Genomic DNA, 24,133 nt, shown 5'->3' with positions numbered 1-24,133 from the left:
GAGCAATGTATGTCACTTTCCTGTCCCGCCCCCCCCCCTTTCCCCTTTCTCGGTAGGGGAACCCACCCCCCACAACACCCCACCACCACCAAAAAAGCTTCCCTTTTGCACATGCCAGCCTGCGATCAGAATCGTGCAAGGAGTGTTGCCCGGGGACTTCCTGCCCGCGTCCCCTGCTGGAAATCCTTGCAAGGGGAGGGTGAGTTCAAGGAGGTTGTGGGGGGCGGCGCGGCGGGGGGGGGGGAAGCATGATTCAGAAGAGGAGATCCCCAAGCAGGAGAAGCAGAGGAGAAATCGGGGGGGGGCAGGCGGGGAGCGGGGAACACCTGCCCCATGAAACAGCTAAGCACGTGGCTTGCCAGGATGCTTTCCTCTTTTGCACATTGTTGTAAAACAAATCCTGTTCTATGTATTTGGGTAATCTAGTTGCTTTTACACACACACACACACACACACACACACACACACACACACACACAGCCCCATTTGCGTTGCACATTTCAAGCAGTGTCATACTGCTCTCCCAGCTGTCATGGCTTTCCCCCACAGAGAATTGTGGGAGTTGTAGTTTGCGCTGTGGGTTAAAACCACAGAACCTAGGGCTTGCCGATCAGAAGGTCAGCGGTTCGAATCCTTGGTTCGAATCCTTGGTCCCAGCTCCTGCCAACCTAGCAGTTTGAAAGCACGTCAAAGTGCAAGTAGATAAATAGGTACCACTCCAGTGGGAAGGTAAACGGCTCCCTCGGCCAGTAAAGCGAGATGAGCGCCGCAACCCCAGAGTCGGCCACAACTGGACCTAATGGTCAGGGGCCCCTTTACCTTTAGTTTCCTAAGGGTGCTGAATGTTGCTGGGAGACCCCAGTCCCCCTCACACAAAACTACAGGGCGGCATATAAATTCATTAAATGAAATAAAATAAATAAACAACAGATAAGGAGAGATGGCGTAGGAGGGAGAGACTCACAAATGCAGAACACACGAAGTTCAAAGCTAATCTAAAAGGTTAAATGCAGTTAAAGCAGCACTATTAAAACAATGAAATTATACACCTGGGGGTCTCTAATTCGTATATCAACCCTAGGCCCAGTTTGAGCTAAAATGAGTTTGTAATGAGCTCCCCATTCACAGCAGTGGGGTTGGAGTTGGTCTTCATGGTCAAATGACTACTTTTAATGGTTTTCCATTGGTAACCACGTACATCAGACAAGGAGGCAAACCTTAACTGTGCCACTTTAGACAACAGATGAAGACTCACATGACTGAATGTTGCTCCATTAAAATATAGCAAGATTACCTGTATGTGGGAAAACTAGTATGTCAGGGAAAAATCTAGGCCAGAAGCTTCTTCCTGACCAGCTACTTTTCTATGTGCAATATATGTTTGTTTGTTTGTTTGTTTGTTTGTTTGTTTGTTTGTTTGTTTGTTTTGTGTGTGTGTGTGTGTGTGTGTCATGTGAGTTCACCTCCTCATTAGGAGACTCAGAAACAGTTTCACGACCCCCTCCGCCTCTTGTGAGAAGCAAGCTTTCATCCAAATTCACTTTAGCAGGATTTAGCCTTGGTGTTCCCTGGTTTCCATGGCAACCACAAACCAAGCAGCCTCTGAACAGATTACACAGATTATGCATGCATTGTGGGGATTAATGATCACATCTGTTGTAATCGAATGCCCTATTTCATATTCAGCTTCTCTTTTTAAAAAAGAATTATTAAAAAGTGAGGGTTAATAAAAGCTGGTTTTTAGTTGGTTTTGTATATAGTTAAATCTGTTACCTGTGGACGGACACACACACACAGTCCGAGCTAAACAGATTATGTTTGGGAGATAATTTTCATCACATTATTTATTTTATAAAAGGAACTGTTTACTGCCCCCACATAAAATATCAGGGAAATGTATATAGCAATATTTAAACATTTTTTAAAAAGCAGTATTATAGCTATATAAGTATCAGGGTTATTTAATTAGATATATATATGTGTGTGTGTGTTATTCTGCCAATGTTCAAAGAGGCATTTGATACTGAAAAACACCAGTCTCAGGCAAGGATTAGACAAAACATAAGCCAAAGTCAGATGAAATCATAAAACAAAATGCAACCCACAAAATGACTACAATTATCTATTTGTTATATAGCATTTTAAAATATACCTAATTTTTAATGGTTATCCATGGGGGTAATTCCATGAAAATGTCAACCTCTTAATCTTTTGCAAGTCTCAAAAGCTTTTTATATAAAAAGTGACTAATAAATCAATTTCTTTATAAATGTTTGTTAGTATATCACCAACTTGTATAAAAAATATCAAAGCGCTGTATAATAATATATACATATATATGTATGTGTGTGAGCAGCCAAGTACAATAAAACAAAACTCCATAAAAACAAAATAATATATCCATTAAAACAGGGGTCAGCAAACTTTTTCAGCAGGGGGCCGGCCCACTGTCCCTCAGACCTTGTCAGAGGCTATAGTCCAGGGGCCGGGCTATATTTTGAATTCCTATGCCCCACAAATAACCCAGAGATACATTTTAAATAAAAGCACACATTCTACTCATGTAAAAGCACGCTGATTCCTGGACCGTCCACAGGCCGGATTGAGAACGTGATTGGGCCGCATCCGGCCCCCAGGCCTTAGTTTGTCTACCCATGCATTAAAATGACTGGCTAATTAGCCTAGGCCTGTCAGCATAAAAAGTCTTAGTCTTCAAGGGATGCCTCAAAGGCAAAAACCTAACCCTCCCCGCTCCTGTATCCCCACCAAGCATACAATCCATTTCTTTCCTATAATGTACAGTTGATATGCATGATTTTAAACATTTTTTCAGAGCTTGATGATATGCTCTGTTCAAAACGATGTATTATATGTGAACCATGCAAGACAGGGCAACATTTATTTTAATATAATTCTTCTGTCAGAGCCCTCTCCAAGAAATAGGCAGCAGGCCAATGGTTCTGCCTCTACAGTCTGAGGCAGGCAGGATGCCTCTGAATGCCAGTGGCTGGGAATCACAAGTGGGGAAGAGTAGTGTTGTTGCACTCGGTTCCTTCTTGTGGGCTTCCCATCGGGCGGGTGGCGCTGTGGTACAAAACCACGGAGCCACTTGGGCTTGCCGATCGGAAGGTCAGCAATTCGAATCCCAACAACGGAGCGAGCTCCCGTTGCTCCTTGCCAGCTTCTGCCAACCTAGCAATTCGAAAGCACGCCAGTGCAAGTAGATCAAAAGGCACCGCTGTGGTGGGAAGGTCAACGGCATTTCCATGTGCTCTGGCACTCATCATGATGTCCCGTTGCGCCAGAAACAGTTTAGTCCTGGCCACATGACCCAGAAACTGTCTGTGAACAAACACTGGCTCCCTCGGCCTTAAAGTGAGATGAGTGCCGAAACCCCGTAGCCGCCTTTGACAGGACTTAACCGTCCAGGGGTGCTTTACCTCTTACCTTACCAGGTCAGCCTGTGAGCTCACTGGGCCTTTGGTCCAGCAAATGGGCACTTCTTAAGGTCTTGTCTTAGCAAATGCAAGCTGGTTCTTTTAAAATGAGATCCAGAAGTAATACAAAACACAAGTGAGTGAGAAGATTAGCGATTTTATTCTACACAGCATGCAATATATACATACCAAGCAAGCACTTCTTTCTGCCACTTGAAAGCCCTCAAGAAGTGGCGAAGCGACTTCCCAGGTAGCCTTGATTTGCTGATCAGTCCATGCACGAGCCTCAAAGAACTTGGTCCAAAATCATCTGATTTATAGATAGCTAGCCTGTTAGCCTGCGTGGCTTGCCTGACTGGCTATGCGCAGATTACAGTGGACCTCAGGTTGTGAACGTGATCCGTGCGGGATGCACATTCGCAACCCGCAGCGCTCGCAACCGACGTTTGCACACGCGTGGGTTGTGATTCGGTGCTTCTGCGCATGTGCAAAGCGTGATTTAGCGCTTCTGCGCATGCATGAGCGCCAAAACCCAGAAGTAACCTGTTCTGGTACTTCTGGGTTTTGGTGGTCCGCAACCCAAAAAAACGCAACCAGAAACGTCTGTAAGCTGAGATATGACTGTATTTATTAGCCACCTCCCCCAATGCCTCACTTTCTTCAAACAATGTCCAACATCAAAAGAAAGTACCCAATAATATCACTTCCTTCCAACAGATTAGGGCATTAAAGGCTGTTCTCAGCCATCAAAGAGCTCAAAAAGAGATAGAGAGGGGAAAGCAAACAGAGGCAGGAAGGGTAACTGTTAGATCATTAACGCCTCAAAATACCATTTATCTTCCAGAGATTGCCCATATAGGTCTTACACTCCACCAGCTTCTCCTCAATTGTGGAAGAAATTTACAGGCTTCTCCCAGAAGCTTCTCTCCCTTTCTGACTCTTCCCAGCTAGGCCAAAGAGATGGATTCACCCCGGAGCTGAACACAGTCCCTTCCCTTGCCTTTTGGGACAAAGACCCTGTCGGGAAATGGTGGGAGCCAGCCCCTATAACGTGAAGCCCAGTCACCTGTCGTTTCATGAATTTTCAAATATATAAAACTTCACGAAACAACTGCTGAACGAAGGGTGCCGGTTTTCTGCACGATGAGCAAGAGCGCCGCCGAGAGGAAGAGAGAGAGCCGGGCGAGGCAAAGCGACGAGCAGAGACTTCTTGAGCGAGAGAAGGCGAGGAGAGCAATGAAGATGATCAGGGAAGACCGGAAGCTGGACAGCGCATACCAAAAGAAGCACAGGGAAGACTCTTGGAAGAGGATGCGCCTCATGAGGCAAAGGAGGAAAGATGCTGAGGAGGGGCTGAGGAAGGCAGGGTCCTCTCGGGCATCGCCGCTTACGCCACACCAAACATTTGGTAAAAGCTACAGATATGCATTTCCATGGCTCTTCCTGGGTTGAGTTTAATGTCATCCCTGGGTGTTTATCACTTTGGTTGTTGTTGGTGGCCAGGAGGCAGGTGGGGGAGCGAGTTTTATTTTTAATTTTATAATAATTTTTATTAATTTTCAGTTACAATAATCCAATACTTGCCTCATTATAACAATGCCAAATTATAATACAATTACTAATACCAATCATTCAGATAATTTAGGTGCCCCCCCCCTGCGTGCTAGAATTGGTGGTTTGATGGTTTACTTTATTTCTGCGTTCCAAAATCTTATTAATTTCAATTACACTCTGGTCAAAATACCAATCCCTTATGCAACAACTGCAATATTAACAACTTCCATTCGTATTTACACAATAAATTATAAAACTACAGGTGAGGCACTCAAATCTATATCCTTGTTCTTCCTGTGTGTGGCAATTACTCTGTCTGAGGGGGGGGGGGAGCGAGTTTTAAATTATGTTTTACAGATTGCTATTATGAATGTGTTTAATTTTTGTATTACTGTGCACTGCTTTATAAGAAATATTTAGTCAGACTGTTGGTCTGTTGAGCTCAGAATTGTCTTCAGTCGAATTCCATGTGCAAGGAAGGGTAAATGTGAAGAGAAACAAATGTGGCAGAAAGAGAGAGAAACCCCACCTCCTTTTGGGCCCCATCCAGTTTTGGCTTCCTTACTGAAGCCCTCCCTGCCCACTACCAGTACACAACCCTTGACAGACGACCACTGAGAGAATTCAACCCTTGCTAGGAAAAAACAAAAGGTTCCTCATCCGTGGTCTAAAGCTCTAACCATGGGAGTACAGTGGTATCTCAGTTCTCAAACGCAATCTGTTCTGGAAGACCGTTTGACTTCCGAAACGTTCGAAAACCGAAGCACAAAGGGCTGGCTACAAGTTCAGTTGGAAAAATTGAAAAACACACTGCAGAAACAATTTGACTTCTGAGGTGCGTTCTTCGAAAACGGAAGCAATTACGTACTTCCAGGTTTTCGGCGTTTGAAAATTGAAATGTTCGGCCTCCGAGACGCTTGAAAACTGAGGTACCACCGTACATAGTTCTGATGTGCCTGATCTAAGAAGTCTTTTATTTACAGGGCACTGGATACCACCAGAAGTCAAAATGGAGGACCAGGACTTTGAAGAGCCTGAAACAGGGGAGATGCCTGAGGCAGGAGGAAGGGACCTGCATGTTGTCCAGGTTGAGACCACTGAAGAGCTGTCAAGAAGGCTGTCTCCGTTCCCAGTAAAGGAGGAACCGGAGGACGGGTACTGTGAAACCCAGTGGCAAGGCTTCATGCAGCCGGCACAACCCCCTCACACGGAACATGACGATCCATGCTTGCTTGATCCTGAGTCTGGAGAGGGCCCTAGGGATTTGCTCATTCTGTCTGTGAATGGAGTGACAGACACCACTCAGTGGCCTCGGAGCGAGCTTACGAAGCGAACCCTGCCTGACTTTTCGAGAGGATCCCTCAAGGCCTGTGAGCATCGCGTGGATTCTCCCGCAAGAGTGAAAGAAGAGAGTCCAGACCTCAGCAGCTTGGAGGCCCGATGCCACCACTTCAGGCACTTCTGCTACCGAGAAGCCGAAGGACCTATGGGATTGTGGAGGCATCTCCAGGAGCTTTGCCACCAGTGGCTGAGGCCAGAGGAGCACACCAAGGAGCAGATCCTGGAGCTGGTGATCCTGGAGCAGTTCCTGGCCATCCTGCCCCCGGAGATGCAGAGCTGGGTTCAGGGGCATGGCCCAGAGACTTGCGCCCAGGCAGTGATTATGGCAGAGGATTTCCTGCTTGGGTCGCAGGAGCTTGAGGACCAGAAGCAGCAGGTGAGAACATCTATTTGTGAATCCTTCAAGGTGCCCAGAGACAATCTTTGCAGGGAGGCTGCGGAGGACACTTCCAGGTGCCTGCCATTTCAGTTTATAATTTTATTTCATTTCACTTTTGATTTGCATATGGTCTTTCTGTGTTACTTTACACAAGGCAGTTCAGGATACAAATTTTAGAGGAAACAAATGTTATTGTTTTTTCTTTGTTTGTACTCCCTATTTCATTTTGTAATACAATCGTGCCTTGGTTGTTGAACGCCTTGCGACTCAAACGTTTTGGCTCCTGAACACCACAAACCCAGAAGTGAGTGTCCCAGTTTGTGAACGTTTTTCAGAAGACAAATATCCAACGTGGCTTCTGCGGCTTCCGACTGAGTGTGGGAAGCTCCTGCAGCCAATCGTAAGCCGCTCCTTGGTTTTCAAACATTTTGGTAGTCAAATGGACTCCCAGAACGGATTCCATTTGAAAACCAAGGTCTGACTGTATCTTGCTTCTAAACTGTTAAACAATAAAAATAACAATACTGGCCTATTTTGCAGAGTTGTCAAAATCACACAAACCGCTTTCGGTGCTTTGCTTAACATGCTCTATAAATCCTTCATTTTTTTATTTTTAGGTTAACCTGATGTTTGAAGAGGCAGTTGCTAGCTCACCAGAGGCAGAGGAGGAGCCAACAGCACAACTTTGCACAGAAGGACTGCGGAAAGGCAAAAGTAGAGCCATCGTGTTGGGTAAAGATCTGTTCCTCAATGTGGTGTAGTGGTTAGAGTGCTGGACTACAACCTGGGAGAGCAGCGTTCAAATCCCCACCCGGCCATGAGAGCCAGTGTGGTGTAGTGGTTAAGAGCGGTAGCCTCGTAATCTGGGGAACTGGGTTCGCGTCTCCGCTCCTCATGCAGCTGCTGGGTGACTTTGGGCCAGTCACACTTCTCTGAAGTCTCTCAGCCCCACTCACCTCTCAGAGTGTTTGTTGTGGGGGAGGAAGGGAAAGGAGAATGTGAGCCGCTTTGAGACTCCTTAAAGGGAGTGAAAGGCGGGATATCAAATCCAAACTCTTCTTCTTCTTCTTCTTCATCATCACATAAGTCCCGAAGAAGAGCCTGGCTGGCTCAAGCCAAAGGCCCTCATAATTTAGCATCCTGTTCTCACAGGCATCAGCCAATCGCCTGCGAGAAGACCCCAAGCAGGACCTGAGCACAACTGCACCACTCTACGCTTGTGATTCCCAACAAACTGGTGTCTTGCCTCAGTACTGGACTAGATGAGAGCCAACAGACTGAAGCTCAATCCAGATAAGACTGAGGCTCTGTTGGTGGGTGGTTCCCTAGACCAGATGACTGGGAGGTTGTCTGCCCTTGATGGGGTTACACTTCCCCTGAAGGAGCAGGTTTGTACCCTGGGGTAGGTCCTAGATCCTTTGCTGTCGCTTGAAGCTCAGGTGGCCTCAGTGGCCTGGAGTGCCTTCCATCAGCTTCAGCTGGTGGTCCAGCTACACCCCTATCTGGACAGGGATAGCCTAACTACTGTTGTCTATGCTCTGGTGACCTCAAGGTTAGATTACTGCAATGCGTTATACGTAGGGCTGCCTCTGAAGATGGTTTGGAAACTTCAGCTAGTGCAGAATTCACTAGCCAGGTTGCTCACCGAAGCAAGATGCTTTGAGCATATTACACCAATCCTGGTCTGACTGCACTGGCTACCAATTACCGTATTTTTTGCTCTATAAGACTCACTTTTCCCCTCCTAAAAAGTAAGGGGGAAATGTGTGTGCGTCTTATGGAGCGAATGCAGGCTGCGCAGCTATCCCAGAAGCCAGAACAGCAAGAGGGATTGCTGCTTTCATTGCACAGCGATCCCTCTTGCTGTTCTGGCTTCTGAGATTCAGAATATTTTTTTTTCTTGTTTTCCTCCTCCAAAAACTAGGTGCGTCTTGTGGTCTGGTGCGTCTTATAGAGCGAAAAATACGGTGGTTTCTGGGCCCAAGTCAAAGTGCTGGCTTTAACCTACAAAGCCTTAAGCAGCTCAGGACCATAATACCTCAAGGACCGCCTCTTCTCATATGAACCTACGCAGATCCTGAGATCATCTTCTGAGGCTCTTCTCTGCAGTGGCTCCCCGTCTGTGGAATGGTCTCCCCAGAGAAGTTCACCTGGCGCCTTCATTATACACCTTTAGGCACCAGGCAAAAATACTCCTTTTTAACCAGGTCTTTGGTTGATCTGATTTACATCCTATGCCCTTTTAAAATGTGGTTTTTTGGGGGGGGGCACTATTGGGTTGTTGTTTTTATTTTTATTATGTATTTTGTGGTTTTATATCTTGATTTTATTCTGTGAACCGCCCTGAGACCCCCAGGTATAGGGCAGTATATAAATTCAATAAATAAATAAATGAATAAATAAAAATATACCACTTATATGCCAAAGTGGCTTCTAAGAGGTATACTGCCTCTGATAGAGAAGAGCACCTTGGGCAAGTCACTGCCGCTTTCTCCACCAGGGTGGCTAAACTGGTGACCACGGGTATCATGGTGACCACGGCGGCTCTCAGTCGTGCTGCAGGGCAGGTGTCCAGGACACTGAGCTTTCACTTTTAAAAAGCAAGTCTTTAACCCTAGTGGGAAGACCATCATGGGGCAAAGTGTGTAGGTACTTTCTAAGCAGCTTCTGTGAAATGAGACCCCAGCCATTTTATGTTATGCAACACCCTCCCCAGTTACAAAATTCGAAATGTGCCCACTAGTTCAAAAAGGTTGGGGACTCCTGTTCTGTGCTGTGCTGCTAATGTAAGTGTAAATTGACACACGGGATGCTTTCATGAGCACATGCCCCTCTGTCTCTTCCCAAAGATCCTTGCGTATAGAAAGCTACCACGTCAGAGGGAAGGCTAAGCTAGACCTCTTTTCCCTGACATGCTAGTTTTCTGTGTGCATTGCTTCCCCTCTCTGCATGGAGGAGCATTCCATTGTTTGAACCCTCCACCCGCCACCTGAAGTGAAACAGCCCAAACAGAGGCCGACCACTTTGGTGAGAATTAGATCTTTAGGATGAGAATTAGACCTTTAGTCAAAATGGTGCCTTGCAGATCTTGATGGACTATAAGTCCCACCATCCCATATCACTGACCATGCCTTCTAGGCCTGATGGCGGTTGGAGTCCGGCAGTGTAATATAATAAATAAATAATTTTTTATTTGTACCCCACCCTTCCCGGTTCAGAAAACCGGGCTCAGGGCGGTTAACAACCAATTTAAATCACTTAATTGATGCAACAAAAAACAGCATAAAATACAGTATAAAACGTGAATAACAATAAATTCAGAATTCAAAAATCAATTTAGGGGGGGAAATCCATCCATAAACATTAGATGATCACCAGGGCTAGCTGGCTAAATTATTCCTATTTGGGCCAGCGAGAGACCAGGGGAGAATTAGCTGTGGGATCCCAGAGCGGGTAATCTTCATAAAAGGGGGAGGGAAGGAAGGGGAATAAAAGATCAGGCTAAGTTCAAGTTGAAAGCTAGGCGGAATAGCTCTGTCTTACAGGCCCTGCGGAAGGAGATCAATTCCTGCAGGGCCCTGGTCTCATGGGACAGAGCATTCCACCAGGTCGGAGCCATCACTAAGAAGGCCCTGGCCCTGGTGGAGGATAATCTGACTTCCTTAGGGCCCGAGAGCTCTAAACTATGATTATTCATGGACCTTAAGGTTCTCTGCGGGGCAGACCAGGAGAGGTGGTCCCATAAATACAAGGGCCCTAAGCCACAAAGGGCTTTTAAGGTCAAAACCAGCACCTTAAACCTGACCCGATACTCGTTTGGAGCCAGTGCTGGTAAAGCACTGGAAGGAAGGCACAACATTGGCTACTCCTGGCTTGTGCTGATGTTTTAAGGGAGCTAGCAAATAAAACCCATTGCTTTCTCCTTTCCAGCTCAGGTGTGGCCCGAAGCGAAAAGGAAGATGCAGGACCGAGGACAAGCCAAATTGGGAGAAGATTTGGCAGTGCAAGAAGGAGACCTTCACATGGTCCGGATGGAGACCACAGTGGAGTTACTGGAAGGGGCAGCAGCACTGCAGCCAATTAAACTGGAGCCTGAGGAGGGGCAGCGAGAGCGCTGGGAAGCCCAGTTGCAGGACTTCCTTAGCACAATGCAGTCCCCTCCCTCAGGGTGGAAGAACCCACAGACCCCACCTGCCTCGGGGAAGCCTGCAGAGGAGGACAGCAGGGTCCTCTCATCGATGAGAAGGAGCGATGTCAGCCAGTGGCCCAAAGGACTGTGGGTCACCCAAAGGCAGACAGGCCTGAGCAGAGAAGCTCAGCAGGCTTCTGACAACGCAGACTCCTCCAAGAAAGCAGAAGAGGAGATGCTTCTCGACGAGGACGCTGTCAGCGTGGAGGCTCTGCGCCAGCGTTTCCGGCAGTTCCGCTGTCGGCAAGCTGAGAGGCCCCGAGACGTCTGCAAGAGGCTCTGGGAGGTTTGCCACGAGTGGCTGAAGCCGGAGAGGCGCTCGAAGGAGCAGATCTTGGATTTGCTGATCCTGGAGCAGTTTCTGAGCGTCCTCCCTGTAGAGATGGAGAGCTGGGTTAGGGAACGCCGTCCAGAGACTTGTGCCCAGGCGGTGGCCCTGGCGGAGGTCTTCCTCCTGAGGCCGCAGGAGCCCAAGAAACAGGAGCCCAAGGTGGGTGTGCCAGTCTTTGGGGTCATCCCAGCCACTTCCAGGAAAGGCTGTGGCTCAGTCATAGAGCATCTGCTTTGCCCGAAGAAGGCTCAATTCCTAGCTTGTCCAGTATAGCGTTGGCAAAGATCTCCCAGTGTGGCTTGGAGAGTAGGCTGCCTGGAGAGCCGTGGCCAATCAGTGTAGACGGTATTGAGCTAGATGGACCAATGGTCTGACTCATTATACGGCAGCATTGTATGTTCCCATCTTAATAGCATGCCCGCCTCTTTTACAAACTTTCCTCCTCAGATAGCCCCCAAATGGAGGAATGTTGTGTGGGAAGAGGGCAAGAGCTACTAGAGCACAAAGCAGCTTCCAAGTGCCTTATTTAGAACAGAATCTTACTTTACAAAGGTAAAATTTGTATTGGTTGCTCTGCCCACTTTTGCCTCTGGCCCACCACTGATCTCAGAAGGTTGCTCAGATGGGAATTTGAGCCCTTGGGGGTGAAAAAAATCCCCCAACCCTGACATAGCTTTTATTATTATTTATTATTAAGAAAAGTTTAACTGAACAATGTCAAATAAAAATAAAGCTATACAGTATTATATCATTGCAAGAGTTAACAGTTCCAGTTCCATATAAATGCTTATCTAATTACTATTATTACTATCCATATACATATATGTTTCTTTTTAAACTGCTATATTTTGTATAAATGCATTCCAAATGTCATTCTACTTGTCCATGCAAAGTCTATGTCCTTAAACAATCCATTCATAACTTGCACGTCTAGTCATATCTGTGGGATGTAAACACAGGAGCAGTCAATGACAACATTCCTAGAGTGTACATGTTAGAACATGGGGAGGGATGTCTGTCCAGCAAGCAGGTAAACTTCCTGGGGACGGACTTCCTCCGCATGTGACCAGAGGTGGGTGTGGCCTCACCTGTGCAGGTAATGATAAAAGCACAGGGCAGGCAGCCACTCTCTCTCTTGCCTCTTGCCTCTTGCCTCTTGCCTCTCTGCCATCTTCCTTCGATGAGGAAACATCTAAGGATGCCCTCTTGGCTCTCAGCCAAGAGAGGACAGTACTATCTTCCTATAAGTGCATGTTTCTAAGTGCATGTAACCTTTTTAAGCCTGCCTACCTTCTGGGATCATATTGTGAACAGAACGTGAGTAAACTCTTTTATACTTTTATAAAGACTGTGTCGTGTCTTGTATTTTAAGAGGGAACAAAGGGGAAATTACCAGAGTAATTATTATAGAGGTTCTAGCGAACCTGTGCAAGCGTTACCGTTGCGAACTTAAAGGGGAATGTCTATAAACTCTGCTGATATTTTGGGAACTTGTTAGTACAAGTTGGATAAGGATATAATTAGTCAATATATCCTCTCCTGCACCCCAGAACATTCCCACAAAGGGTTATTGGCCCCAGTATTGCATATTTCTGCGTATTTTTGAAGGATTGCATTGGATTGTGATTTTGAATTGAGTAGTATTTTTCTGAGTTAACTTCCTGGTAAGCACATGGTCCTTTGTTCCATTGTGCAGTGGGGATTAAGCAACCCCCCCCCTTCCCTCAGAGTTCACAGTGACCCAAGGCAGTGAAGAATTGTTTTGTATTTTGAGATTTTTGAGATTTTGATTTTGAAATTTTGAGAAATTTTGAAATTTTGAAGAATTTTGAAATTTTTGGATTTTAAGATGGCTAGAGCAGCTTTTGATAGTGATGCAAAGCTAGGAATGCCTGTGCTGAATGAACACAATTTCATACACTGGAAGCAGCGCTTGATAGCATGTTTAGATTATAAGCACATTTTGGAAGCTTTAAACCCTCAACCTACGGGATCGTCTGAGGAAGCTTTAGCCAAGATAAGTGCTTGGAAACGCATGAACAGCGAAGCTAGACACATAATTTTGAGTGGACTTCGCGATGAGCAGCTATCATTAATAAATAGTACAGATGATGCATCTCAAATCTTAAGAGATATTGAGCGCGTGTATGGAGAATCTAGCATAAACTGCTTCAGAAACTTGGTGTGTAAATTAACCAGAGTGAGGATGAATTCAAAAGAGGAATTCACAGAGCACATCAACAAGTTCACTGAGATTATTCAAAGAATTGATCTGACTCCCAAAGCTTTTGATGAAGATACAAAGATAGCATTTTTGTTGTCATCACTTGGACCACGCTTTAGCGCATTTGTAAGTTTGATGGATCATAGACAAGGTCTGACTTTTAAAGACTTGATTGGTTATTTAAAAGAAGAATGCAGAGATAGAGCTGAATCTCCAGTGAGAAATGCTAGAAGCAAAGACAGTAGTTATGCATCTAGGCAATGTACAAAGTCCAAAGAGATGCCTAAGAAAGTGATTTGTTTCAATTGTAACAAAGAAGGACACATTGCAAAGAATTGCAGGGCTCCTAAAGCCAAGAAACCCCACCCCTTTGAGCCAAAAGGAGAAAAGAAGGGGAAATGTGAATGCACATGGCTACTGCAAGAAAGGAATTTAACTGTCCAGAATCGTGAGAATAGACGTAATAAATGGATAATTGATTCAGGTGCCAGCTCACATTTTTCATATAAAAGGGACTATTTTAATGAGATAAATGATGAAGAAGGATCTGAAATTGAAATTGCAGATGGGAACATTGTTAAAGCAAAAGGTGCAGGTTCCATGAGTCTGAAATGCAATATAAACAATGAATGCATTGAGAACACAATCTCTAGAGTTTTGTATGTTCCAGAGCTGAGCTGCAATTTAATCAGCGTGTCCACTTTGGACAAGAAAGGTTTCCAGATCACATTTGGAAATGGAGAATGTAAAGTGACTAGAAATGGCAAAGTGTTTGCTCAAGCAGAGCTAATCAATGGTGTATATGAGCTTGATCTTTCAGAGAATCAGTCTGCAAAAGTGGCACATTCCAGCCAGAAGGATGAAGCAGATCTGGACCTATGGCACAGAAGGCTTGGACATAGAGACACCAACGTCATTCTGGATCTACAGAAAAGAGATCTTGTAAGAGGTTTGCAGGTAAAGCAGAGCAACAAAGCTCCAGCAAAGTGCATAAGCTGTATTACTGAGAAGGCTGTAAAACCTTCATTTCCACGTTGTGCAGAACAAAGAAGCAACAAAGTGCTTGACATAGTGCACACTGACATATGTGGACCCATGAATGTTCCCTCACTGGGAAAGAATAGATATATTTTAATATTTCTGGATGACTTTTCAAGATTTTGTGTTGTATATTTCCTCAAAGAGAAGAGTGAGACAGTGGACAAGCTCCAGGAATACATTGCCATGGTCAAGAATAAATTCCAAAGAGCTCCAGCTGTGCTAATGAGCGACAATGGAGGTGAGTACTGCTCAAATGAAATGCAGGCTCTCCTGGCCAAGGAAGGAATTGCACATGTAACCACAATTCCTTACACACCACAGCAGAATGCCATAGCTGAGAGAAAGTTTAGGTCCATTATGGACATGACAAGGTGCATGCTAAAGGATGCATGTTTGCCACAGAAGCTGTGGGCCGAAGGAGTGTACACATCGGTCTATTTGCAGAATAGACTGCCAACTAAAGGTGCAGAGCGCACACCATTTGAACTTTGGCATGGGAAAGCTCCCAATCTGTCGCACATACGTGTGTTTGGAAGTCCGTGTTACTTCCACGTGCCCAAGGAACACAGACACAAGCTTGACTCCAGGGCAAAAGCAGGTATCCTGGTGGGATACGCCTCTGGAGGCAAAGGATATAGAATTATGGACTTACAAACTGGTAAGACAAATGCATACCATGCGGTTTATTTTGATGAATATGGAAAAGTAGACACTAAGAACACTGTTGTGGATTCTTCCGATGAGTCAGAAAGGACTCAAGAATTTGTATATTTCCCTTTTGAGACTCCACAAAGTACTAATCTGCCTTCAAGTGTTACAGCGCCCCCTACAGGCGATGCACCAGAAGACGCAGAGGACCAGAACCCTGGCGGCACCAGAGACGAAGATGAGGACTCAGATGGGGACATGCCTGCGTTGGAGGAGGATGAGGAAGCTGATGCGGTCGCAGAACCAGAGGTCAGGCGCTCGTCCAGAACCAACAAAGGTGTCCCACCATTACGGTTGTCCTACTTTGCAGGGTCGGCGTTTCCACAAGAACCTTCCACTTGGGAAGAGATACAGGAGATGCCAGCTGCAGAAGCCAGTCTCTGGAGGAAGGCCGCGCAGGAGGAGATGGATGCACTGCATCAGAACAAGACCTGGACACTCACTGAGCTGCCTCCCGGTAAGAAGGCCATTGGCAGTAAATGGGTTTTCAAGGTTAAGAAGGGGTCAGAAGGAGAAGTGCAGCGCTACAAAGCTAGACTTGTAGCACAGGGATTTTCACAGCGTTTTGGTGAAGACTATGATGAAGTTTTTGCACCAACCGTGAGGTACAGCAGCGTAAGAATGCTTTTGAGCATTGCAGCCTCCAAGAAAATGAGAGTGAAACACATAGACATTGCTACCGCTTTTCTACACGGGCAGATTTCTGAAGAAATCTATATGAAACAACCTAAAGGTTTTGTGAAACCACATGAGGCACATTTAGTGTGCAAACTGCAGAAAGGACTTTATGGACTTAAACAGGCTGCTAGAGCCTGGAACCAGAAGTTGCATAAAATGCTGACGCAACTTGGGTACAAGCAAGGCGACGCTGACAAGTGCTTGTACAGTAAGTCAAATAATGGACAATTCTCATATATCTTAGCTTTTGTTGATGACCTGATTATTGCCACAGCAAGTGAGAAAGACTATACACAGATAGTAAAACACCTTAGCAAAGAGGTGGAGGTCAAGGAGCTAGGAGATGTCCAGTACTACCTCGGGATCCAGGTGGAAAGAGAAGAGGACGGCTCATTTCTTCTCAGCCAAAGACAGAAGATCCACGAGCTGATTGAGCACATGCAGATGCAAGACGCACATCCAGTTGCTACACCGATGGCTACTGACTTCCTGAAGAATCAGCAGGATTCGAAGCAGTTGCCAGACAACAATGACTACAGGTCGGCGATTGGTAAACTTTTGTATTTAGTTACCACATGTAGACCTGACTTAGCAAATGCTGTGGGGATTCTTAGCAGAAAAGTGAATTCTCCCACTGAGCATGATTGGGCAGGTGTAAAGAGGGTGGTGCGATATTTGAAGGGTACCATGAATTGTAAATTAAGGTTACCAGCCGTCAGAGACCCTAAGTTGGTTGGGTATACTGATGCGGATTGGGCTGGGGATAATGCTGATTATAAATCAACAAGTGGTCATGTTTTCATGTTTGGTGATGGACCTGTTTCATGGGGCAGTTATAAACAGAGCTGTGTAGCATTATCTTCCACAGAATCAGAATACGTTGCAGCAACAGAAGCCTGCAGAGAGATCGCCTGGCTTGATCAACTCATAAAGGACTTTGGGTTGGTGAGAAAAGGGCCTGTCAGCTTGCTAGAGGACAATCAAAGTTGCCTGAAGCTGACGCAGAGTGAGAAGTTCCTGGCCAGAACAAAACACATTGGGGTTAAATACCACTACATACGCCAGATGATCCAGGATGGACTTGTGGAACTATCCTACTGCAGCACCCAAGAGATGACTGCTGACATCCTGACGAAACCCCTACCAAGAGAGAGTTTCCAGAATCTACGTGTCAAACTGGGACTCTGGGTGGTTGAATAAAGTTGTTTATGTTTTGTGTATGTTGTATTGCCTGAGAAGGGGTATGTGGGATGTAAACACAGGAGCAGTCAATGACAACATTCCTAGAGTGTACATGTTAGAACATGGGGAGGGATGTCTGTCCAGCAAGCAGGTAAACTTCCTGGGGACGGACTTCCTCCGCATGTGACCAGAGGTGGGTGTGGCCTCACCTGTGCAGGTAATGATAAAAGCACAGGGCAGGCAGCCACTCTCTCTCTTGCCTCTTGCCTCTTGCCTCTTGCCTCTCTGCCATCTTCCTTCGATGAGGAAACATCTAAGGATGCCCTCTTGGCTCTCAGCCAAGAGAGGACAGTACTATCTTCCTATAAGTGCATGTTTCTAAGTGCATGTAACCTTTTTAAGCCTGCCTACCTTCTGGGATCATATTGTGAACAGAACGTGAGTAAACTCTTTTATACTTTTATAAAGACTGTGTCGTGTCTTGTATTTTAAGAGGGAACAAAGGGGAAATTACCAGAGTAATTATTATAGAGGTTCTAGCGAACCTGTGCAAGCGTTACCGTTGCGAACTTAAAGGGGAATGTCTATAAACTCTGCTGATATTTTGGGAACTTGTTAGTACAAGTTGGATAAGGATATAATTAGTCAATATATCCTCTCCTGCACCCCAGAACATTCCCACAATATCTTCAGTCTATTGATTAAATGGAGCTGTCCAGTTGTCAAATTCCATATAGCAGGCACGTTGTTCAAAAGAATAGATTCCTCTGAAAATTTTAACTTTTTCCGCAGGCATATTCATATCATCCATTATTAACTTAGCTTGATACAACTCACATTATGCTTCTATGTGCTGTATAAAGACCTCAAAGGTATTTCTCAATATCCCAATGTAATTGAATTTGAATGTCTGATTAGGGTAAAAAAAGCAGGCTTAATTGTTACATTCAGTCCATTTCAAAGCTTTACGTGGAAATTGTTTTTATTGTAATGTTTTCCGAGACATAATGGCAAAAAAGAACAAATTTCCCTTCCATTGTTCACATTTTAAGGGGCGGGAGGTCGGAGACACGAAAAGCTATTGACGTATTAATTTTAGCATGCTTGAAGAGCTCTTCAAATAAAGAGATGTACTTTTTAGGGAGAGTCCCCTGAAAAAAAAAAAGTACATTGCAGCTTCGATTGGTGTTGAATCCACCCCAAATGCCCAGTTTGCTTGGGATTGTGTTAGCCTAATGCAGCTTCCTGTATTTCCTGAGTCAGGCTGTTGGTTCGGACTGGAAGCAGCTTTGAAAATTTTCAGCCGGGGATCCTTTTCTCATCCTTGCCTGGAGATGTCGGGGATTGAACCCCCAACGTTTTGCATGCAAAGTAAATGCTCTACCGTTGAGTCCTTACTCATTCATTATGTTATTGCCTGATTGGGGGTGGGGGTGGGGGTGTTTCTAAAAGTGGGAAAGCAGCAGACAATTTAGTCGTTTTGTTTAGATATTTGTAATCACACCAAAGTCCATCTGACGTTGACCCTGGTTCCTGATTTGCACTGCGACTGCCACTTGATTTTCCCTCTAGGCCAGAGAAGGTCCTAGTCCCTTGTCATTTGCACTTTGTTTGTTCACTGAGCAATAGATGCCTATTTGAATTGCAGGTGCTGTTCCTACCAGAGGATGAGCTGAATTCTCTGGAGTCATCTGGAGCCCCTTCAGATTCCCCAAAGACGATCCAGAGGCTCCCCCTGGAGGCCAAAACAGAGGATGAGGTGGACATCAACTTATTAAGTAAGGGTTCTGGTGCCTGATTCATTAATGTTTCAACATTTCCGAGGTCATTAAACCATGGCTTTTGCACTTGTGCTGGGGAAGTAGGAGTGTGTGAGGAGGGGATGCTAAACCTTGTCCCCTTCAAACAGCAGCCCTTAAGTAGATTGCTTTCCTCCAGAGCTGCTGTTAGCTGCAGAGAAGGAAAACAAGTAAGGGCTTCAATTTGTAAACCTACATATTTTTCTCTCTGCAGCTAACAGCAGCTCCTGAGCGGTGAGGGGCGTGACCTGACTGGGGCTATGGCACAGAAGAAAAGTCTCCCACAGCTGTACATAGATAGATAGATAGATAGATAGATAGATAGATAGATAGATAGATAGATAGATGATAGATGATAGATAGATAGATGATAGATAAAAAGGTAAAGGTAAAGGGACCATTAGGTCCAGTCATGTCCGACTCTGGGGTTGCGGTGCTCATCTCGCTTTACTGGCCGAGGGAGCCGGCGTTCAGCTTCTGGGTCATGTGGCCAGCATGACTAAGCCGTTTCTGGCGAACCAGAGCAGCACACGGAAACGCCGTTTACCTTCCTACTGAAGTAGTACCTATTTATCTACTTGCACTTTGACGTGCTTTCGAACTGCTAGGTTGGCAGGAGATAGATAGATAGATAGATAGATAGATAGATAGATAGATAGATAGATAGATATGGTGGGAGTTTGAACATCATATAGTTTGGCCCCAAGGATGTGAGGTTCAAGTAGTAAGCCAGGAAGTCCCTAGTTTGCAGATCTCATAGAATCATAGAGTTGGACGGTACCCCCCCAAGGCTCATCTAGGAATCTCAGCTAAAGCATCTATGACAGATGGTCATGCAAGCTCTGTTTAAAAACTTCCAAGGAAAGAAAGTCCACATTTGCAGAGCTAGTTCCCATATCTCGGTGAAGGTCACTGGGTTGCCCCAGGCCAGCTGCTCTCTCTCAGTCACATAGGCACATCAGAAGTTGCCTTGTAACGAGTCAGCCCATTGGGGTCTCCAAGGCTGCAGACAGAAGACCCCTACTTGAAGAGGCCAAGGATTGGACTTTTACAGGGAACCAGGCAGAGGGCCTTCTCGGTAGTGGCACCCACCCTGTGGAACGCCCTCCCACCAGATGTCAAAGAGAACAACTACTACCAGACTTTGAGAAGACATCTGAAGGCAGCCCTGTTTAGGGAAGCTTTTAATGTTTGATGCATTACTGTATTTTAATATTTTGTTGGAAGCCGCCCAGAGTGGCTGGGGAAGCCCAGCCTGATGGGCGGGGTATAAATGAATAAATTATTATTATTATTATTATTATTATTATTAAACCCGAGCTCTTCTGCATGCAAAACATTTTTTTAAAAAAATATTTTGGAATGTTTTGGAGCAACTGAAAGCGCTTAAACATTCTTTAATAAAATTCACTCTTGGCTCGGAGACCAAAAGGAAAGTGGCCATGAATACCCACAGCCTCTTCCATGTCAGTAAAGGTCAAGGGACCCCTGACCATTAGGTCCAGTCGTGGCCGACTCTGGGGTTGCGGCGCTCATCTCGCTTTATTGGCCGAGGGAGCCGGCGTACAGCTTCCGGGTCACGTGGCCAGCATGACTAAGCCGCTTCTGGCGAACCAGAGCAGCACACGGAAATGCCGTTTACCTTCCCACTGGAGTGGTACCTATTTATCTACTTGCACTCTGATGTGCTTTCGAGCTGCTAGGTTGGCAGGAGCAGGGACCGAGCAACAGGAGCTCACCCTGTTGTGGGGATTTGAACCGCTGACCTTCTGATCGGCAAGTCCTAGGCTCTGTGGTTTAACCCACAGCGCCACCCGCATGAATACCACACCCTCTTCCATGTCAAAGCAAGATTAAATTTGGACTCTGGACAGCTCCCAGGGAGCTCTGCTAGCTGAACACAGGAAGAGGTTGGCTCAGCAAAGGCTTAGTCATCTGAAGCCTTCAAAAGCCTGACAGTACTTGAACTTTCCAGGTTACTGCTTCCATTAACCTTTACCTTTTACTATGTTAACTGTTGAAGTGCTGGACTAGGTTTCAACCTCTCCAATTCCGAGTTAATTGAAGCTATTCTGGGTTTGGGACAGACTGAGCGTTTATTTGAAGAACCATGATAGCAAATAAGGGGAGAGCCATAGCTAGATGGCAGTGCATCTACTTTGGGTGCAGAAGGTCCCAAGTTCAAAACTCAGCATCTCAAAGTAGTAGTAGTAGTAGTAGTAGTAGTAGTAGTAGTAATAATAATAATAATAATAATAATAATAATAATAATAATACAGTGGTGCCCCGCAAGACGAACGCCTCGCAAGACGGAAAACCCGCTAGACGAAAGGGTTTTCCGTTTTGGAGGCGCTTCGCAAGACGAATTTCCCTATGGGCTTGCTTCGCAAGACGACAGCCCATAGGGAAATCTCCGGGACAGTGGGGAAGCGCAGCTCGTCTTCCCCGCTGTCCTCGGACCTCCTCCGAAGCCTGGCGGCGGGGCGGGGACACCTCCTCCCGCCGCCGGGCTTCGGAAGGATGCCCCGATGCCGGGCGGCGAGGCGGGAACGCCTCCCCCCGCCGCCCGGCATCGGAACGATGTCCCGAAGCCGGGCAGCGGGGCGGGAAAGCCTCCCCCCGCCGCCCGGCTTCGGGGCGGGAAAGCCTCCCCCCGCCGCCCGGCTTCGGGGCAGGAACGCCTCCCCCTGCCGCCCGGCTTTGGGGCATCGTCCAGATGCCGGGCGGCGGGGCAGGAACGCCTCCCCCCGCCGCCCGGCTTCGGGGCATCGTCCCGAAGCCGGGCGGCGGGGCGGGAAAGTCTCCCCCCGCCGCCCGGCATCGGAACGATGTCCCGATGCCGGGCGGCGGGGCAGGAAAGTCTCCCCCCGCCGCCCGGCATCGGAACGATGCCCCGATGCCGGGCTGCGAGGCGAGAAAGTCTCCCCCCGCCGCCCGGCATCGGGGCAGGAAAGTCTCCCCCCGCCGCCCGGCATCGGAACGATGCCCCGATGCCGGGCGGCGAGGCAGGAAAGTCTCCCCCCGCCGCCCGGCATCGGAACGATGTCCCGAAGCCGGGCGGCGGGGCGGGAAAGTCTCCCCCCGCCGCCCGGCTTCGGGGCATCGTCCCGATGCCGGGCGGCGGGGCAGGAACGCCTCCCCCCGCCGCCCGGTTTCGGGGCATCGTCCCGATGCCGGGCGGCGGGGCGAGAAAGCCTCCCCCCGCCGCCTGGCATCGGAACGATGTCCCGAAGCCGGGCGGCGGGGCCGCGAAGCCTGGGCGCGCTGGCAACTCTCCGCAAGGAGCGCCCAGGCTTCGTCCCCCCTGCTTGCCTTCCCAGGGGCTTTTAAATCGCCCGGACAGCGGAGAAGTCCTCCGCTGTCCCGGGCGATTTTAAAATGCCGCCAGAAGAGGTCGGGGGAAGGCGGTTTCCATAGGAACGCATTAATTGATTTTCAGTGCATTCCTATGGAAAACCGTGCATCGCAAGACGAAAAACTCGCAAGACGAAGAGACTTGCGGAACGAATTAATTTCGTCTTGCGAGGCACCACTGTAATTTATTATTTGTACCCCGCCCATCTGGCTGGGTTTCCCCAGCCACTCTGGGTGGCTTCCACAAAGACCAAAAATACACTAATATGTCATTCAGTAAAAACGTCCCTGAACAGGGCTGCCTTAAGATGTTTTCTGAATGTCAGGTAGTTGTTTATCTCTTTGACATCTGATGGGAGGGCGTTCCACAGGGCGGGCGCCACTACCGAGAAGGCCCTCTGCCTGGTTCCCTGTAGCTTTGCTTCTCGCAATGAGGGAACCGCCAGAAGGCCCTCGGCGCTGGACCTCAGCGTCCGGGCAGAACGATGGGGGTGGAGATGCTTCTTCAGGTATACTGGGCCGAGGCCTTTTAGGGCTTTAAAGGTCAACACCAACACTTTGAATTGTGCTCAGAAACGTACTGGGAGCCAATGTAGGTCTTTCAAGACCGGTGTTATGTGGTCTCGGCGGCCGCCCCCAGTCACCAGTCTAGCTCCTGCATTCTGGATTAGTTGTAGTTTCCGGGTCACCTTCAAAGGTAGCCCCATGTAGAGCGCATTGCTGGCAAGACAGTCTGTGGACAGGTAGGGTCTCAGCCTGTGTACCAGGTGGAGCTGGTAGACAGCTGCCCTGGATACAGAATTGACCTGCGCCTCCATGGACAGCTGTGAGTCCAAGATGACCCCAAGTGAAACTTGGAATGTCCCCTGAATGAAACTTTGGAGAGCTGCCCCAGTCAGAGCAGATGGTTTCGCTCAGCAAAAGGCAGCTTCCTATGTAAAGAGAAGTCTGCCACAAATGTGACTTGAACGTTCTCATATCGCCAGTCCCCTCTTCCCACTTACTTCAACCTTCCATGATCCAAGCAGTTTCTTCCTGCCGTCTCCTCCAAACATAATTCGCCCCGCATCAATTTTGACATCCTTGCAGATCGATACATACAGATGAACGTGTGCTTCAACATGGAAACTCGAGAACTGCGGAAGAGGCTCCTGGCCAGGCAGCGCCAGAGACGCCACAGAGCGCGGCAGACCCCGGAGCAGCGGCTGCAGCGTCGGCGCGTCGAAGCCGAAAGGAATGCGCGGCGCCGGGCTACTGAATCCCCCGAACAAGCAGCGGTTCGCAGGCAAAAGGATGCACAGAGGAAGTTGCAAAAAAGGAAGTGCTCCCTTGATGCCCATCCTCTGGCTGTTCTTCAGACAGACTCTTGTGAGACCTTGGCGGGGGCAGAAGATGCCATGATCACCCCCAGCGTCCTTGCCATCCGAGAAGCCAGCGAAGTGGCTGAAAACAGCTGCAGTTCCCTGGCCCTTTCCACCTTTTGACATTGCACCAAATATTTATCTGGATGAACAGGGCTAGAGGAATCCCAGGCACTGGGTCGCCGGGGCACACAGATATTTGAAATACTTTTCTAGCTCTGTTGGAGAATGTATACACTCAGCCATAAGTTAACATTTGATTGTGTTGGAGGGATATCAGTTCTAGCGTCTTTTGTCGTGTTTTAACTGTGCTTAATTTATCTGTGTTTTAATTTATCTTTTGGAGTCTGTTACTTGCCCAAGAGCTGACATGAAATATACATGCATAATAAAAAGTTAATTTTTATTTATTATTCTGAAGTATTTGTCTGCAGAGTTTTTGGTTAGAACCATAGAATCATAGAGTTGGAAGAGACCACAAGGGTCATCGAGTTTTGGTTGAGCAAAATACCTCACCAGACGAGAATGAATCACTGGTATCGACTCACGTTGGCA

At 47.1% G+C, this 24,133-nt stretch overlaps 1 protein-coding gene across 3 annotated transcripts; it reads left to right on the top strand.

The window, feature by feature from the left end:
- Nucleotides 1–42: 42 nt before the first annotated feature.
- On the top strand, nt 43–23,998 carry LOC309336581 (uncharacterized protein). Of its 3 annotated transcripts, none has more exons than XM_081852571.1 (7): nt 43–199; nt 4,385–4,845; nt 5,975–6,708; nt 7,329–7,443; nt 10,642–11,390; nt 18,713–18,842; nt 23,307–23,998. In XM_081852571.1, the coding sequence occupies exons 2-7, from the start codon at nt 4,581–4,583 to the stop codon at nt 23,699–23,701; spliced, it is 2,388 nt and encodes a 795-aa protein (XP_081708697.1). In that variant the 5' UTR covers nt 43–199; nt 4,385–4,580; the 3' UTR covers nt 23,702–23,998. The 3 variants fall into 3 exon arrangements, with proteins under 3 accessions (XP_081708697.1, XP_081708695.1, XP_081708696.1); XM_081852569.1 differs by having other exon boundaries at nt 48–199; nt 4,389–4,845; XM_081852570.1 differs by having other exon boundaries at nt 48–199; nt 4,282–4,845.
- The last annotated feature ends 135 nt before the right edge of the window (nt 23,999–24,133 follow it).

Source organism: Podarcis erhardii, assembly GCF_964252035.2.
Source record: "Podarcis erhardii genome assembly, chromosome: 2".
Lineage (NCBI taxonomy): Eukaryota > Metazoa > Chordata > Lepidosauria > Squamata > Lacertidae > Podarcis > Podarcis erhardii.
The sequence above is the reverse complement of the archived record's forward strand: the minus strand, read 5'-3'. Positions and strand labels throughout refer to the sequence as shown.